This window comes from Scyliorhinus canicula, chromosome 15 (genome assembly GCF_902713615.1).
Source record: "Scyliorhinus canicula chromosome 15, sScyCan1.1, whole genome shotgun sequence".
In the NCBI taxonomy this organism is placed as follows: domain Eukaryota; kingdom Metazoa; phylum Chordata; class Chondrichthyes; order Carcharhiniformes; family Scyliorhinidae; genus Scyliorhinus; species Scyliorhinus canicula.
Genome location: NC_052160.1, coordinates 71,029,248 through 71,048,939, shown reverse-complemented (window position 1 = coordinate 71,048,939; position 19,692 = coordinate 71,029,248). Strand labels below are relative to the sequence as shown.

The 19,692-nt window shown below is 43.5% G+C and overlaps 1 protein-coding gene across 2 annotated transcripts in view; it reads left to right on the top strand.

Annotated features, from left to right (window-relative positions):
• Positions 1-19,692, top strand: part of snrnp25 (small nuclear ribonucleoprotein 25) — a 24,975-nt gene extending 5,283 nt beyond the window's left edge. For both annotated transcript variants that reach the window (XM_038820238.1, XM_038820239.1), the window contains 6 exons: positions 541-743; positions 2,491-2,581; positions 4,453-4,558; positions 10,410-10,484; positions 16,719-16,778; positions 19,437-19,692. In XM_038820238.1, the coding sequence (XP_038676166.1) occupies positions 555-743; positions 2,491-2,581; positions 4,453-4,558; positions 10,410-10,484; positions 16,719-16,776 (519 nt within the window). In that variant the 5' untranslated portion in view covers positions 541-554 and the 3' untranslated portion in view covers positions 16,777-16,778; positions 19,437-19,692. The remainder of the gene's footprint in view (positions 1-540; positions 744-2,490; positions 2,582-4,452; positions 4,559-10,409; positions 10,485-16,718; positions 16,779-19,436) is intronic.

Below are 19,692 nucleotides of genomic sequence, written 5' to 3'. Positions count from 1 at the left end.
ATGATAAATTGCCCATAGTGTCCTAAAAAGTAAGGTTAAGGGGGGGGTTGTTGGGTTACGGGTATAGGGTGGATACGTGGGTTTGAGTAGGGTGATCATTGCTCGGCACAACATCGAGGGCCGAAGGGCCTGTTCTGTGCTGTACTGTTCTATGTTCTATGTTCCACACAGTCACCCAATGCCGGAATCCAACACGGGCCCCTGCTGCTGTGAGGCAGCAGTGCTAACTACGGTCCCACCATGCAGTATGAAATTAAAAGGAACGTGGCTTGTATGAATACATGTAAGAATCAAATTGTATTATGTGGTTAATTGGAAAATGTCATTTGAAGGTTATATCCAATGTGTTGAATTTGGCTACATTATTCTAATTCACAGAATCACAGAATGGCTGAGCACAGAGGAAGGCCGTTCAGCCTGCCCTGGCTGTGCTGGCTCTGCGAATGAACAACTTGTCCAGTGCCACTCCCCTGCCTTCCCTCCATAACCCTGCACCTTCTTCTGTTTCAGAAAATAATCCAATTCCCTCTTAAATTCCAGTTAAAGATTCAAAGATGACTGAAGACATGAAAACGGAATCGCCATCCATCAGCATTAAGGAAGAAGAAAATTTTGCAATTGACAATCAGGAAAAAGCTGCAGAAGAGGAGGAAGAGTTATCCCACGCGGATATTTTGGACCTGTTTCAGGAAGGCCTGGCCATGATAGTCCAGGATCCTTTGCTGTGCGATCTGCCTGTTCAGGTGCGGTAGGATTTGTTTTTATTTAATTTTAATCTCAACAGGGTGGCATGGTGGAGGGCGGCATGGTGGTGCAGTGGTTAACACTACTGCCTCACGGTGCAGAGGGCCCAGGTTTGATCCTGGCCCCAGGCCACAGTCTGTGTGGCGTTTGCACATTCTCCCTGTGTCTGTGTGGGTCTCACCCCAACAACCCAAAGATGTGCAGGGTAGGGGATTGGCCACGCTAAATTGCCGCTTAATTAGAAACATTTTTTAAAAATTGATCTTATCATTTGTACATACGCAATACTGTAATCACATTTTATTGGTGATAGTGTTTAATATAAATGAAGGTAAACAGCGCTAGATCAGTGGAAATGTTACTTTGGTACATTAGAATAGCAGCAAAGTATCTTTGTGCCTGAATTCTTTGTTAAGGATATAAACATCTGGTCAAATCCAGTCCGAATAATTTTAACGAACGTAAAAAAAATGTTGTTTCGTAGACCTTCAGTAGGGACTTATTCATATTAAAATTAAAGATATACCAAGGAGATGATTTATAATATGTATATAATTTCTAAAAGTTAAACATCAAAACAAAGAACAAAGTAAAGTACAGCATAGGAACAGGCCCTTCGGCCCTCCAAGCCTGCGCCGACCATGCTGCCCATCTAAACTAAAATCTTCTACACTTCCGGGGTCCGTATCCCTCTACTCCCATCCTATTCATGTATTTGTCAGGATGCCCCTTAAACGTCACTATCGTCCCTGCTTCCACCATCTCCTCCGGCAGCGAGTTCCAGGCACCGACTACACTCTGTGTAAAAAAAACTTGCCTCGTACATCTCCTCTAAACCTTGCCCCTCGCACCTTAAACCTATGCCCCCTAGTAATTGACCCCTCTACCCTGGGAAAAAGTCTCTAACTATCCACTCTGTCTATGCCCCTCATAATTTTGTAGACCTCTATCAGGTCACCCCTCAACCTCCGTCGTTCCAGTGAGAACAAACTGAGTTTATTCAACCGCCCCTCATAGGTAATGCCCTCCATACCAGGCAACATCCTGGTAAATCGCTTCTGCACCCTCTCTAAAGCCTCCACATCATTCTGGTAGTGTGGCGACCAGAATTGAACATTAAGGTTCTAAACAGCTGCAACAGTTGCCAATTTTAATACTCAATGCCCCGGCTAATGAAGGAAAGCATGCCATATGCCTTCTTGACTACCTTCTCCACCTGTGTTGACTCTTTCAGTGTCCTGTGGACCTGTACACCAAGATCTCTCTGCCTGTCAATACTCTTGAGGGTTCTACCATTCTCTGTATATTCCCTACCTGTATTAGACCTTCCAAAATGCATGACCTCACATTTGTCCGGATTAAACTCCATCTGACATCTTGCCGCCCAAGTCTCCAAACAATCTAAATCCTTCTGTATCCTCTGACAGTCCTCATCGCTATCGGCAATTCCACCAACCTTTGTGTCGTCCACAAACTTACTAATAAGACCAGTTACATTTTCCTCCAAATCATTTATATATACTACGAACAGCAAAGGTCCCAGCACTGATCCCTTCGGAAAAACAATGAGGAAAAAACTTTTTAAAAATACAACTGGGAAATAGCACTAAGAACTATCTCAGTTTTAAAAGATAGAGCACTTTTAAACCAATAATGCTGAGCCGATTCCAAAATGGTTGAGCATGCAATAAAGGTATGAAGAATATAGAGCCTATGAGGTAAAACTTAGATTATTTTAATATTTAGGTTACTTTGGAAGAGATAAATTCTCAGGTTGCTCTCGAGTATGGCCAGGCAATGACTGTCAAAGTAAAGAAAGGAGATGGGGAAATTATGCGTAAGTGAATTTTTTTTCAGATTTTCTTCATTTCAATTGCTTCTGATAATGTTGGATTGTGCTAGTTGTACATATATTTCGTAGCGTCGGAACCACTCTGTGGATCTTATAATATGGTGAGTGGGACCTGGATGCAGAAGTCCCACCCCCATTTCCGGCCGGTACCATTTTCAACAATCGGGGAAAGGATGTGGATCACAAAGGTAGGAAACCTGAACTTGATAATATGCTGAGTTTAAACAGACTCTATTTTTTCTGTTCCAAGGGCCTTGACCCTCAATGTGGGAGTCACAAATAAATGGAGGAGACATAAATGCTCTTGAACAGTGGATAGAATTTGTTGAAGTGTCATGATCTGAAGTTATTTAAATTCCCCCGGCCTTTAAAAACAAAATAAAATTTAGGCTGCAGTTGTCAGAGTTTAAAAAACACACAGTATGACTGCTTTGATTGACAGGTCATCTGGTGCAGCTTGAAAAATACCATTGTCACCTATTCCTGCAGTTTCAATGGAGATCATTGTTGACCATTTCCTAAGGTTGTTATTGCAGCTGAGCCCATTATGAATGCTTGGCCGAGTTTCAAAAGCTTCCAAAAAGCTAATCTCCGTATGGGAGCTGCATACGTATTTTGATTGACAGTTCGAAGAGGCTACTAACGTATTATCTGTCTTTGATGTGGGTACTGAATAAAAGTTTGTTTCATTTGAGTTGACTTAAAGGTTTTTATGAATGAGAGGTTTTTCTTGTATCAAGTGTGTATGAGTGTAAGCTCTATTAGATTGTTAGAAGTTTAATTTATTGAATCTCCACGTGCCTCCTCAGATCTTCCCACACTTAATACTGGGTGAGTGGCTTTGGAGGTGCATTGCAGGGGGAGGTGGGGGTGTTGAGGGGACCGGAGATGGGAAATGAGCACTAATGGGTCCAACAGCTTTTGAAACAATTGGGACAAAGTCTGAGAACAGAGATGGGCATTCATATAAGTCCGCCTTGGCACTTGCACGCCTGCATGGCCACATCTGATCTGCCTCACAGGTCGGTGGGCCCAACTCCACTCCACCTCCTCCCACACGCTACCTGGTTGAAAACGTGCATGCAGTGGGACCTTTATATAAAGGTGGTTCTGCAAAGTAGGAAACTTTCCCATCTCAAGCTCTGGCCTCAGTCATGAAAATCCAGCCCCAAGATTCTGTTCATGAATGAAACCAAGGAACTCATTGAGACTATTAGAGAGGACAGAAAGTTAGTATCATAATAATGACTATGAAATTAGCTGATTATCAGTTCACTGATATCCTGAAGGAAAATAAACACACACTGAAACTGTGGTTGTTGGGTTAGGAGGTATTTGCTTGTAATCTGTAACTCTGTAAGTAAACATAAAAGTGTGTAAAGATTGGCTCCAGTGCTATCATTCACAAACTGGTTTTCTGGAGTATATCCACCTGAAACAGCGTAGCAATCCGTTCATTTGTGAAGTGATGGGATAATAAACGATGGCTTGCCGACACTGCCCTCATCCCGGAAATGAATGAAAAAAAGGTCTCCTTTCTATTTGCTGATTCATTCTTAACTCTAATAGTATATCTGCACAAAGAAGACTGAGATAGGCGGACTAGCTTGCTGTGAAGTCTGTCACATTGAAGCCTTATCAGTAGCTACCTAGCATCAGCACATCAAAGAGGAGTATGTATACTCGTGCTTGTCAGCAACGTACATTATAAACTGACTACCTGGTTGCCGTTATAACACCACACAAGATAGCGAATGTGCAAACAGAGGGCGAAAGAAGCCATTGTTTTTCAATGTTTTGCAACAGTAAAAGTCTGTCTTTCATGCAGCTCCATAATTAATGCTCTCTCTCCTCAGCTGTTGTTGTAATTCAAAATGACACTGTCCTGGATCTGAAAAACGCCATTCAGAGATATGTGCAACTGAAGCAAGAACGGGAAGGAGGAACACAGTATATTAGTTGGTAAATTATATTTGATGTCCATTATGTTCTTTATTTAATTATTTTAATTTGACTGGAATACACCAGTATAAAATACATTTTATTTCTTTGAACACTGAGGACACGACTGAACAGTGGCCATATTTAATGGCCCAGTGTTGTAAATATGAAGGGGTGGAGTTTCTACCTTGAGCACAATTGGTGATCCTGACGCATATTGCATCCAAAATTGTGCCTATTTTGAAGAGCACTTTCGACTCTAGGTTACCACTCAGCCATTCATGCATATCACTGAATTTAAAGTCTGCCCTGAACCTGGAAAATCCAGCAACATTTTAAAACAAATATCCCATGATATATTTAAAAATGGTAACTTGCTGCAATTTGATGAGCACAATAAAAATTGGTTGATCACAAAAAACGGTAAATATTTTTAATCAACATGCCTGCTCCATTTTAAATATTAGAAAATGACCTTCAAGAAACAACACCATTTGTTAGTTATATTAATATATGGTTATCCTTTTTGTAATAAATTGAAAAATATTTGCACAAGCTTTTAAACTATTAATAGCCTTAAGCCTAAAAAAGGCCTGCAAACAGTTGCAATTTCTGGAGAGGTGGTGACGGCGTAGTGGTCATCTAACTGGACTGGCAATCCAGAGGCCTAGGTTTGATATTCAGGGAACATTGGTTCAAATCCCATCATGGCATCTGGTGGAATTTAAATTGAATTAATTAAATCTGGAATTGAAAACTAGTCGCAGTAACGATGACCCTGAAACAGTCATTGATTGTTGTAAAAACTCAACTACTTTCGTAATGTCATTCGTGGACAGAAAGCTGCCATTCTTCAAAAGTCTACATGTATAATCTTATTGTCACAGAAGGCTTACATTAACACTGTAATGTTACTGTGAAAAGCCCCTAGTTGCCACATTCCGGCGCCTGTTCGGGTACACAAGAGGGAGAATTCAGAATGTCCAAATTACCTAACAAGCACACCTTTCATGACTTGTGGGAGGAAACTGGAGCACCGGAGGAAACCCATGCACACACGGGGAGAACGTGCAGACTCCACACAGACAGTGAACCAAGCATGGGTAAATCTTGAGACCCTGGTGCTGTGAAGCAACAGTGATAACCACTGTGCTACCATGCCGCCCAGAACTAGGCAGAGGATCATGAAAACATGGATGTTTTTTATGCTGGTGTTTCCCTTTTTTTGTGTGTTTGTTTGTTGTGTCGAATCGGGAATTTCCTTGAGTATTTGTTCTGGTATCTTTCCTCGGGATTATGTTGGTTTTTTTCTGTCTGAGGTTATAGGGCTGGACCATACAGTTATTGGGGTCAGTCCATCTGGGCGAAGGGATGTCTGGCACTCCTCTTTGGACTTCCTCTGCCAACACGGGCGACTTTAAATGGGGAGAGAGGAGGTATGGGGATCTACCGAGTTGTGTTATTGGGCTTCGTTTCCTGGGGGGGGGGGGGGGGGGGGGGGGGGCACCTAGCTAGCGAACATGCTCGTAAGCAGGAGTATGTGAGGAGGTTGGCAAGGTTTGGAGGTATGAGATCACTATTGCTGAGTATTCGGTCACTACTACCCCTGGAAGCATCGATTTCCCACTACAAAAAAGTCGATCCATGAGTAAACCCTGTGAATGTGTGAGAGGGAGAGCTCCTTCTCCCTCAGGTGGTTGAACCTACAAGGGTCTAACCCCTGCATCTGGCAAGGGTTGGAGGTATGTTAGCAGGCTGGGGCCGGCAGAGGAGGGGGGTGGACAGTTGGATCGAAGGTGGGGAGATGGGGGAGTGGGGTCTGGATAGGTTGGGGGGGTGTTGAGGTAGAATGCTGGTCACACAGGTTTCATGGCTGAATGGTTTGATTGGGGAGGTGGCAGGGGCCATCTTGGACGGACTGAGGACAACGGCAAGCATGCAGAGGCATGCCGACAAAGCGACCATGGCTGAACCTAAAAGGGGAGGGTGCAGAGAACCCCCATCAGGATAGTCACCTGGAATGAGAAGGGGCTCAACGGCCCAGTCAGATCCTGAGTCTTCTCCCACCTGAAAAACCTGAGGGCTAACGTAATCTTCCTACAAGAGACACATCTGAGGACCAAGGACCAGATGAGGGTAAGGAAGGACTGGGTGGGACAGGTGTATCAATCGAGATTTGACGCGAGGGTGAGAGGGGTAGCAATCTATTGAATAAGCAGGTGACCTCTATGGCAACCAATATCGTCATGCACTCGGGCGGACGGTACATAATGGTGAGTGAGGTTCTGGAGGGGGCTCTGGTGACACTAGTGTACATGTATGTCCTGAACTGGGACAATGCAGAGTTTATTACGAAAACACTGGCGGCAATCCCCAACCTCAATTCCCACCAGCTGATCATGCAGGGTGACCCGAGGTTGGATAGGTCAAATCACAAATCAGTTGCCAGGTCGGGAATAGCAAAGGAACTGACTGTCTTCATGGAACAGATTAAGTGGGGGGTGGGTGGGGGGGGGGGGTTAGACCCTTGTAGGTTCAACCACCTGAGGGAGAAGGAGCTCTCCTTCTCACACATTCACAGGGTTTACTCACGGATCGACTTTTTTGTAGTGGGAAATCGATGCTTCCAGGGGTAGTAGTGACCGAATACTCAGCAATAGTGATCTCAGATCACATACCATATTATGCGGATGTGAGGTTGGAGACAGGCCGGGCCCAGCGCACCTTGTGGAGGTTGAACTCGGCTCTCCCCGCCAGCAAGGGGTTTTGTGAAAAATGGCACAATCCATCAACAACTACGTGAATTGCAACCAAAATGGGAATGTCTCTCCCTCCACATTCTGGGAGGCACTGAAGGCTCTGGTCAGGGGGAGATAATAGCATAGGACACATAGAGATGAAGGGAGATGGCAACTAGACAGCAGTTGATCAACTCCCTGCTGGAGATGGATCGGCAGCACTCTGCAGCCCTGACTTTAGAGCTGCTAGTGGAGAGGAAAATACTACAAATGGAGTTCGAGCTGATCTCAATCAGTCACACGGGACCTTTTATGAATATGGGGACACGGCCAGCCTCCTGTTGGCCCACCACCTGAGGAAGCAGGCGACCACACGGGGGATAGCTTAGCTCCGGGACGAGGGGGCGGTTGGTCATGCCTCCACAAGAGATCAGTGGTGCCCTTGGAACCTTCTACTGAGGGCTGTACATACGTTAGCACATGCTTCGATCTCTGATTTTTTTTTTGTCTTTTTATTGGCATTTTCAATTTTACATAATAAAACTATGTGTCCAATATTTACAGATTATGCAGCTCTTGTGTACATACAATCATTCTTGATGTTCCTTATCCCCCCCCCCCCCCCCCCCCCCCCCTTCCCCTCCCCCTGACCCCCTCCTTGACATCCCCTCTTTCGTTCTGGGTGTTCTATCCCCGAACTCCTGTTTTCCCCTCTCTCTCTCTCTCTCCCCCCCTCCCCCATCTTTTTGTGGTTTCTGTTGCAAGCTTTGTGGGTTCGGGGGCCTTCCGTTCTGAGGTTTGATCGGTCGGCCAGCAGCTTCTGTACGCAGTTAAAGTCGCCCCCCGTAATCAGTCGGCGTGTGTCAATGTCAGGGATTTTCACCATGGTCTGCTTTAGAAAGTCTGTCTCGTCCTAGTTGGTGCGTACACATTTACAAGGACTACCGGTGCCCCTTCAAGGACACCACTGACCATGACGTACCGACCCCCTTGGTCCATTACCGTCCGAGTCTCCGTAAACCTCATCCTTTTGCTAATCAGTATGGCTACTCCTCTAGCCCTCGTCCCATAGCACAAATGGTACATCTATCCCACCCAGCTCTTTCTTACCAGCAGTCGGTCCTTCTCCCTCAGGTGTGTCCCCTGCAGGAAGATTCTGTCGGCCTTCAAGCTTCGGTGGGCAAAAACTCTGGATCTTTTCACTGGGCCGTTAAGTCCCCTTACATTCCAGGTAACTATCCTGGTGGGGGGTTTCTTTCCCCCCATTCCTGCGGGATCATCCATACTTACCTGGTGGATGTGCCCCTGTGCTCCGGGATTTCCCTTTGTCCAGGGTGCACCCAACATGGCTGCTAAATGTGTGTACAGGGTTTGCCTTTGTTTATGGATCCTCCAAAATGGCTGCTTGCAGCGCCATCTTGTTTCCTCGGCCTGCTCCTTGCCTGCCAAAGCCAATCCGATTGGCAACTCTTTTTCACCGTTCTATTCCCTTATGTATTCTCTGTTCACCTCCCCCTTCCCATGTTTTGCTAAGGCTCTCTTGAGGTCTAGGATCATTTTCTCTTGCACCTCCACTTTCTTTCCCAGACCATCAATTGTGCGTTGCAGAGATATGCCATATATCTTTGAAGTGGTCTTGCCCCGAGTATCAAATCCCAGATTGTCTCCAGTTGCTTGGCTGCATATTTTGTTTCAGAAATTGCACCAAAATGACATTATTGAAACAGACTAATCAGCCTCTTTAGTTTATATTTATATTTATCCTCCAACAGTCCTAATCCCAATCGTCTGTTCCCATGACCCTTTATCCCCTTTTCTTTCAAATATCCATCAAACCTTTCCTTAAATCTTGAACTGCTCTTGGTTTCAATCATCTGCTGTCTGCCCTAAATCTGTTACACTTAATCTTATGTCGATATACCCTTGTTCTAGACCCCATCAATCATCAGGAACAATATGTTTCTGTATATTCTGTTCCATAAGAGCAGTTTGTCAAAAGCCATACTCTTAACGGTTTTGCATAAACCTTCATGTTCTTTGTCAACCAACTTTGTTCAAAAATGATTCATGAGCTGTGCAGCTATTTGTAGGGGAGATTTCCACATTATCTGCAAGAGATTTGTTTTGGTAATCTGTTTAATTCTGACACTTGTGTTGTCTTGTCACTGCCTCACTGAGAATTGGAAAACTATTTGCTGTATCATGGCTCCACCTCAGACCTATTGAAAAGAGTCCTGATTTCTAAAGTTTCTGTAACCTCCTTATCCTGGTAAATCTTTGCTACACTCTTTCCATAACATATAAAATGGAAATAAGTTTTGCAAATCCAAAACAGTCAATAAATCTTCAAGCCTGAAGCTGCTTTTTTCAGTATTGCTAAACGCTACACTGTCAGAAGACCTGCTTTATGCTCTCACTGATTTTGGCAGTTTATTCTTCTTCAGTAAAATAAATACAAACTACTTATTTAGTACCTCAGCTATGCCTCTGCTCCAGGTCCCTGATTTCTCTCCTCCTTCTACCGCATATTTACAATTCTTATGCCGATAGAAGACTTTGGAATATCCATTTATGTGAGCCACCAGTCCATTTATGTGAGCCACCAGTCTCTTCTCAAATTCGCTCTCTGCCTCTCTGATTTCTCTCAAAATGGTTTTATATTCAGCCTGGTTCTCGCATATCATCAACCTGATATCTCCCATAGGCACCCCTTTTTGGCTTCATCTTTCTACTTCTTTCGTCATCCCTGGCTTTGTTCATCCTGACTTTCCTTATTGTGGATTGTATGTCGACTGTAACTGAACTCTCTCCTCTTTAAATGCATCATCCCGTTGTTCCATTACTGTTTTGCCTGCCAATCTTTGATTCCAACTTGTCTAGGTGAGATCACTTCTCACCATATTGAAATCAGCCCTCCTCCAATAGTTATTTTTACTCTCGATTGCATATTGTCCTTTTCCTTACCTAACTTAATTAAACCTTATGATTCCATGAACACTGAGGAGACTCTGATCACCTCCCTGCTCTTTACCCCTTATTCTAATCTTTTTTTCCCATCAAGTATTTATTTTCTATGTAATTGAATGGGATCAATTCTGTGTAATGAAATACAAGGTTTTCTTATTTCTGTGTAGGAAATATCTCTGGAGGACGTACCATCTGACATTTAACGGTGAGAAACTGACTGACGACAAAATGAAACTGAAAGAGTAAGTGTTAACACGCTTATGGCATTTGCTTTCCCTGTTTAAGATCTCCCAATCACCAATAAGTGGCTTTATATTAATCTTTTAAATGAAATGCAAAATGCGTACGGTCATTTGATAAAAACATGTAGGCTGAGGTGAAAGTCTCCGAGAATACAAAAGGGGAATATTGCAGATCCTGGAAATCTGAAATAAAAAAAAGAAATGCTGGAAATACTCAACCGGTCAGGCAGCATCTGTAGAGAGAGAGAATGAAAATGTAACTTTTCAGGTTGTGACCTTTTCATCAGAACTGGGAAAAGTTAAAGATGTAACCATGTTTAAGCAAGTACAGAGGAAGGGGAGGAGGGTAAAGAGCCAAAGGGAAGGTTGCTGATCAGCTGGAAGACAGTGGAGATTAAATGAAAATGAAAATTGCTTATTGTCACGAGTAGGCTTCAGTGAAGTTACTGTGAAAAGCCCCTAGTCACCACATTCCGCCGCCTGTTCGGGGAGGCTGGTACAGGAATTGAACCGTACTGCTGGCCTGCCTTGGTCTGCTTTAAAAGCCAGCGATTTAGCCCAGTGTGCTAAACCAGCCCAAAAGAATGATGGTACAAAGCAAAAGAAGATTGCAATGAGACAAAAGTAAAGAAAGAAAAGATGCGTCTCGAGCAGGTGCAAAGTTTCTGGAACCTTATTCTGGTTAATCCTGGTAAATCTTTGCTCCACCCTTTCCATAACATATCAAATGGAAATACGTTTTGCAAATCCAAAACAGTCAATAAAGCTTCAAGCCTTAAGCTGTTTTTTTCAGTATTGTATGGATCGATTGGTTGACTGGCAACCAGTAGGTTGGCCAAGGACAGTGTTCTGCCAGAAAACAGTCAGTGATTGGTTCCTACATGATGCCTTCTGAGAGAACTGGGCAGAAACGTTTAGAGCTTGGAAGTGAAAGACACTAACCGAGAATTATCCCAGTGCATCAAAGATTTTTATTAATATTTATTTTCCCTTTCCACCACCCATTCCCCTCTGGGTTGTTTGACTGTGTGTGTGTGTGTGTATGTGCAGTAAGGAAGGGAATGGTGTTAAAGGGGTAGTTATATTTTCTGTCCGTTTAATTCTAATACCATACCAAATAAAACTTATATTAAAGTTCCAAATTTGGTGACTGCAGTTTATTGGCTTTGAGTAATTTAAATAAAATCTTATTTCATTGTGTTATAACTCCGGGTCAAGTAGGGCTGGAATTGACCATGCAGTTTCCAGTGGCATTCCACAGGGCTCTGTGTTGGGGCCCTTACTGTTTGTTGTACATATTAATGATTGGGATTTAAACAACAGAACAATCTCAGATCCCAATACATTTTTAACCTTGGCTCCTCCCATTAACTACATCATCTTACTAATTGAACCCAATGTCCCCAATTATCTACTCTGCAGGGACCCTCTTAACCCAAACAAAAATCCATTACCCAAGCTTTTACAATGCTTTAATTGCACTAGGGGCTCAAAACCTTAGTTGCTTTTGAAATCAGGATTTTTAAAAGCATGCCTGCAGCAGCCACACACACTAACCCAGGCTTTTAACCCTTACTGCACCAAATACATATTACACAATGTATCTGAAATTCCTACAATCATCACTCACCCGAGAGCCCCACTCACTCCACGGGGCCAGACTAGAACCAGGACAAGCACAATGCTCGCCCAGATGAAGAAAGGAAAATAGAAACACTCAGGGAGTGGGCACCCAGCCAACTCACTGCAACCACCGTCATATAAAAGATACCCAAGGCCACTCTCATCACCAATCCTCAGCCACGAACACCAATCCCTCTTTAGATACACTTTAGCGAGCGGGGACGGCAGCAGGGGGGGGTTGGGGAGGGACGCTGTATGAAAAAAGCCAGCATCAAGAAAACAACAACTTGATCAATGGGGAGTAATGTTCAGGCTAACAGACGAGCTGTAGGGCAGTCTTCAGCATAAAGACATCTTGCCGTTTGCACAAAGAAAGCAAAAGCCAAGGATAAAACAGGATCAGATCCAGGACGTCTCGGGGACTCTGACAATCGAATCACGAGACATCATTACGTCCGCCATGCTGTATCACCAATCCCCAGGTGGTCTACAGCCTAGGACCTGGCTGGGAGAGGGGAAGAGAAATGGCTTGATCGGTTCAGCCACCTCCAATTCCTCACAACGAGTTTAGGGAACAAGACAACACAGGACCAGTGGGTCAGACCGACCCCTGGCCTCGAAGACTGTGTGTGCTGATACACCCAGCCTCAGATCAAGATTGGCGAAACGTGGCAGACAATTTTCAAACTCACTCGGGAGCTCTTTTACCACCTCGTCCCCAGGGGCTGACCCCGGGGGTGTACCCTGCTCGGTCTCCTTCTCCGGAACCTTTCAGGATGGATGACAAGCCTTGTCGCAGCATTTTGACAACATTGAGGTAGCCCCACATCAGGGAATTTTTTCTCTCAAGTACAAGAACCTCTTTGTGCATCTCCACAAAAGTACCCTGGAACTCTTGGAGGTGAGCTCTGATGATCTGCCCCGCAGTGCCGAGATTTTCAGCACTGACAGCATCTCTGTTAGCAGCCATCATGTGATACACACAGCACCTCCCAAGGCGAAAGCCCACTCAACAGCAACTGCACCACTGAAAACAGAGCCCTCCCAAAACCGCCACGGGCAAACTCTTTTGCTCATTCTCGCAAAGATACTTCCTGGGACATAGCACAAATCACGTAACCCAAGAAAAGACTAATGCAAAAACTAGGATGCAAAGACGGGTTAAAAATGAGCAAAGCAGGAGCTCGCGAAAACACTTGTCACCAAAGAGACTTAGTAGATAATATTTGTTTTGTGAAGAGTTATGTAGAAGTTAAGAAGAGTTTGGGCTATATGCATCTTGTTTGAGGAGATGCTTTGGCGGCAAGTGGGGGGTGGGGGGGTTTGTAGCATTTATACTGTTTCTCATTTTTGTTTTGTTATGTTTGGTCCTCTACTATCTTATAGAATCTGTTTCGGAATTGTAACATCGCTTAATGTAGGCCATATTACCCTACTGGTAACAGGGTTAGGAGGGTGCTCTTTCCAAGGGCTGGTGCTGACTCGATGGGCCGAATGGCCTCCTAATGCACTGTAGGCACCCCATGATTCTACCTGTGATAATGGCTGAAGTTGTTTTTCCCAAAGTAAATAAAAGCAATCTAAGAAGTCACAATTGCCGGAGGGATGTGCCCTTCTGTCTGCAAGCTGGAATGTTTAGGGGTTGAATCAGCCTATCAAGCGTAACAAAGTCTCACAGCATCTTGAACATCCGGGTGCACAAGTTGTTTTCCTCTAGGACGCCCACCTTAGAGTCTCAGATCACTTTAAACCAGGGTCGTGACCCGTGGGTTGGTCGCGGGTGGGTGTCAGAGGGTCGCACAGCTAAAGATCACGGTGTTCTGCATCCATAATCCACTAATGCAGAGCTTCCCAACGGCAGCATTCAAAAGCCTGTAGGAAAAGTCTTGCCTAAAATAATAATTCAGCCCTCTAGAGGGAGCAATTATTTGACAGAAGAAGGGGCAGAGAAATTATATTTTTGAAACAGATTGCATCGTGGCATCTGAGCAATCCCATCAATGAAGCTGCAATATTAAAATGGGAGATATTTTAAAATGTCACTCCCGTAAACCTCGCAGTGCCCCCACCCCGCCATGACCACCCCCTTCAGGGCGGCAGCTCCACTTCGAAAACCATGTCCCGCAGACCCTTTGGCAGATTCCTTGTCCTCTCCTGACCAAAGCTGTGGTCCAAGACTTCACCCACATATGGTTCATCTGTACTTCCATCCCCCTGGACATGGATTCCATGTGCTCTGCCCCAATGCAGAGCAGTGGTCTGGTGGACAACATCAAGGGGACCATACTCCAACTCTGGGAGACCATCCTGCAGCAGAAAAAGATCGTCCTGAATCAGAGGTTTCACTGCCAAGATCAGCAGATACAAGTGTCAGAGTGAGTCAGACCCCTAGGTGACTGCACACAAACCTGGACAGAGATCTCCAGTGCGTGTGTGCGTTTGTTGTGTTCCCTTTGATGACAGCAGCAATATAACTGAGGAAATGTCAATGCAGGCAAATAGCTTGAAAGATCTCCTGCAGAACTTCTTGCCGTGTGGTTACTGCTGAGGGGCCATCAGCATGTGTGTCTGCGACATCTTGGAGGCACCTTCAGTGGGAGGGAATCGGCTGCCATTGCAGCAAGAGCTCCATTATTGGAGACATTATTCTCCATGAAGTGTCTGCAAGGGCATGTCTTCTTGTTGGGGAGACATGAGCACGTCACAATGCCACATTGAATATCTGAGAAAATCATTTAAACCTGAGAAAACTTTGTTCAATGTCCATTCTTTCTGATTAATGATAACCAGAACAGTCAGTTGTCTGTGGGGCAGTTTTAGTGTTGTCAGCATTCATCAATATTGATAAACTTGTTTCTAATCGTGTAGTTTGAAGTTGTATAAACTTTCATCAAGTAATTGAATTTAAGCCAATAATAAACAAGATTTTAATATCACTGTCTACAGATTTATGGCTGTTTTCTTTATAAGCACCACATATAGCTCTCTCAACTGTTCTTTGTTCTCCTCTCCTCAGTCTTCTTCCATTAAGGCAGTGTCCCATGATGAAGGCAGGTTCACACTTGTCGGTCGTCCTCCAGTATCTCTCATGAGTAACTATTCTTCATGTGTGACCCTGGGCAGTAAATGTTTATAGATAGGAGGACATCACGGGCATGTCTGATCCTGTCCTCACCCAATGCTGCTGACATAAATTGAATGCACCAGGGGTGGTGGATATTGATTAAGGACAGGAAAACTAGATAGTTTTATACATAGAATCCCTACAGTGCAGAAGGAGGCCATTTGGCCCATCAAGTCTGCACCGACCCTCTGAAAGAGTACTCCACCCAAGCCCACTTCCCCGCCCTATTCCTATAATCCTATAACCCTTTAACATAACCTACACATCCCTGGACGCAAAGGGGCAATTTAGCATGGCCAATCTACCTAATCTGCACATCTTTGGACTGTGGGAGGAAACCGAAGCACCCGGAGGAAACCCACGCAGACACGGGGAGAAAGTGCAAACTTCACATAATCACCCGAGGCCGGAATTGAACCTGACACTGTGAGGCAGCAGTAATCACCACTGTGCCCAGTGCCGCACCTATCTTTCCCTCCCTTTCTTCGGGCCCCTACACTTGACTCCCCTATCAATGCATTTTTTGACTCCAGTACCAACTATAAGAGGTGTTATTCTGTAAGCTAAAATTCATTTGACTTGGATGGAAGCTAAAATTCATTTGACTTGGAGGGAAGTTGTGCGCTGTTCCCCTCACCCCTTCCTACTGGATTAAAGACGTGTTCCCTTTCATTAAGTTGGAAAAAATAAGGTGCACCTTATGTGCCTCTGCTCCAAAATCCTACAAGATTTGGCTCCATTCTTAGCATATGTAGAGTGGCATAGTGTAGGTTAGATGGCCTTTAGTTTTTTTCCATGTCGGTGCAACATCGAGGGCCGAAGGGCCTGTACTGCGCTGTATCGTTCTATGTTCTGTGTAGAGAAATTACAACTCATGCCCACACCACAGTAGCTTGCCTGGTGTTTTCTTTTTTTCATTAAAAATCTTACTTTATTAGCCCAAATTTCTGTTTGTTTCGGGAAGTCCAGGATTTATGTTTTCTCTCATCTCCAGGGCATGCCTGTGTTTGGAGAGGACGTTGTAAACAAGTTGATTCTTTGTCACAAGACAATGCAACCTGGTGTTTACATTTCATATTTCTCTCTGGAAAATCTTAATGAACATAATATTTCATTAAAAAAAGAGTGCAGCTAATTCTAGGATTCAATGTTATCCATTTACCTGGATGAAATGAATCAAAAGCAAACTTTCATTACAGTATATTTTGTAATTTAATATATAGAAATTTCTCATTAATTATGTAAGTTATGCCAGGCTCAAGACCAACTCTATCGTCTTGGTTACATTGTCACGTAGGTTACCGGTACTTATGGTGATGCTGTAAACAGTGTTTCGTAGGTACAGTATATAGCATTGTTTTTGTGGCTGACTTACTGTTGACTTACAAGTTGAAATAGAAACTTATTTAATTACTAACTTGGGAAGGGAAAACCTGCTGAGCAGGAAATGATTATTTGATTCTAAAGTGTGAACTTTTCACTTACAGTTATGGTATAAGGAATCGAGATGAAGTTACCTTCATAAAGAAACTTCGGAAAAAATAAAGGTAGGTGTGATTTGAGGGCTTAACTTTCCACACACAATCTAAGCAGACAACTTTAAATGTACCATGTCTCTGCCCACTCTCCCAGGCCTTCTTGTTCACAACCAATGTTTCTCTGAACATGTCACAATCCAGTTCAGTTCAGACCCAGTAAGGTATCGTCAGCTAATAGCCACAGTTAGTTACTGTCTTCATTAAGAAAAGTCCCAGTTTGATGTCAGTATTTCCTACTAGCTGGACGTCTGTCACTACTGGTCATGGGATCAGACAGAAATCATTTAACTAATTGTGAAATGATCTCATAAACATTGAAGGGACCTGTCTCAGTAAGTTCCTGCAGTATGCAGCTAACGTGTACAGAAGATACCAGGTTCCTGGTGTGGAATCACAGTCGGTTGGTGAGGGTTATTGTGGCTCATTACTTGCTTGGAGAACATGATGCTCCTTTAAATGCCTGATCCAGATTTAGCATGAATGGCATGGCAAAATTGTAGAAGAACTAGGAATAAGCAATTCAGCCCCTCAAGCCCGCTCCGTCATTTAATACGATCAGGCTGATGTTCTTTTGGCTTCAACTCCACTTTCCTGCCCGTTGTCCATAACCTTTCAACCCATTAAAAATCTGTCTGTCTCCTCCTTAAACTTACTCAATGTCCCGGCATCCACCGCATTAAATGGAGGAAGTGATTCCTAATTCTATCAAAGTCTGTGCTTACATTGGCTTGTGTTCTACAGAAATACCCATGAAAATTGTTTACAGCCCAGCCTTGAGCTGATTGAAAGCTAATGGCAGGATGAGTCTTATCATAGTTAGCCTCTTGACTTTAGATGGAGACTCAAAAGTTTTTCAGGCAATGCAATCCAACTTCTCAATTCAATTCAAAGTATTTGAATGAATCAATTCGTAGGATCTCAATACTATGTTGTGCTTCTGTTTTCACGTTTTCTTCTGTTTTCTTTTTCTTCAGAAGATAGAAGACTTAGAAGAGGCTTTGTCAGGGTTTATGTGAAGAGAATGTTTCCACTGGTAGACGAATCAAAAACCAAGGGATATATAAATGCAACATAGTTACTAATAAATCTTAATAGGGAAATATGGAGAAATGTCTTCACCCTGGAGAGTGACTGCAATGTGGAACTCATTAACATAGGAATTGGTTGAGGCAAATAGAATAGAATTCCTACAGTGCAGAAGGAGGCCATTCAGCCCAACAAGTCTGCATCAGCCCTTGTAAAGAGCACCCTATTCCTGTAACCCAGTAACCCTACCTAACCTTTTAGACACTAAGGGGTAATTTAGTATGGCTAATCCACCTAACCTGCACATCTTTGGGCATGTAGATTAGGTATTTTCAAAAAAGGAAACTGATGTGTACATGAGAGAAAAGGAACATACTAAAAGAAACATACTAAAAGGCTTAGATAAAGCTGTTAGACTCATGCAGAGTGCAAATACTAACACGGATTTGTTGGACCAAATGGCCTGTTTTTGTCAATAACCCATGCTGGAAATATATTTGAGTGAATATTGGATGAGGAAATTTGTGGTTGAGCAGCATGTATATGACCAAGGCCCACTTGGGCAAAGTACCAGAAGGTGGAACTATGTCCCAGAAAGAGTAAATACCTTCAAAAGGATAAGAATGGCAAAAAGTTACTAACTTCATTTAAGCAAATTACTGCGGATGCTGGAATCTGAAATAAAAACAGAAAATACTGGACAATCTCAGCAGGTCTGACAGCATCTGTGGAGAGAGAAGGGAGCTAACGGTTCAAGTCTGGATGACTCTTTGTCAGGGCGACAGCGTTCATGACGACGCGAACACTTGGGCCCAATATTGGAAAATCGCCCCCAGTGTTTCCCTACCTACTCTGTCCAGCCTCCTCATGATTTTTAATGTTGCTATCAAATCCCTTCCTAGCCTTCTCCTTTCCAAAAAGAACAGTACCAATCTTCCCAATCTATCCTCATAACTGGAATCAGTCTTGAAAATATCTGCAATCTCTCCAATGCGTTCATCATCCTTCCTAGAGTGTGGTGCTCAGAAGCAGATGCAATGCTCCAGATGAGATCTAACTCCTGTTTTGGACAAGTTCAGTATAACCTTCTTGTTCTTCAACTCTCTGCCCCTGTTACCAAAACCTAGGCTACTATAAGCTTTATTAACTGCTCTTCCCACCTGTCCTGCCAGCTTCAATTATCTTTACACATAGACACCCAAGTCCCTATGTTCCTGCACCAGCTTAAGAATTCTACCCCTTGTCTGTGTTTTTCCGACCAAAATGCATCACCTCACACTTCACTGCGTTGAACTCCATCAGCCACCTATCTGCTCACTCCACCAATTTGTCTATGTCCTTTTGAAATTCTGCACTGTTTTCTTCATAGTTTGCAAAAATTCTACATCTGGTATCGTCCATAAACTTTGAAATTGTCCCCAGCAAACCAAGATTTAGATCATTAGTATATATCAGGAAAAACAAGAGCCCCAATACCGACCCATGGGGAGCACAACTGGAAACCTTCCTCCAGCCTGAAAAATAACAATTCCTTGCCGATTCCTATTATTCCAATTCTGTGTCCCAGTTGCTCCTGTTCCTCTTATTAAATAAGTAAAGAGCTACTTTAAAACAGCTGCTTCTCTATATACTTTCTTCCAGATTTGTGTTCCTGTTGCAATGGTCTGAGGGGACAATCTATTCTGGTGAGAGATATCAGTTCCTCTGCTCCTGCTCCTGACAACTCTTCACCATATCGTGGTAAAGGAAGAAAGAAGCTCACGGAGTTGAATCTTCATTAGAATTTTAAACATCAAGTAAAGAAATATGTTTAAAATTATCACTATTTGTAATTCTACATACAGTATTCCAGTGGCAGAATTGTTTTTCAGCAAAATAAAATGTAAATTGAATTGTT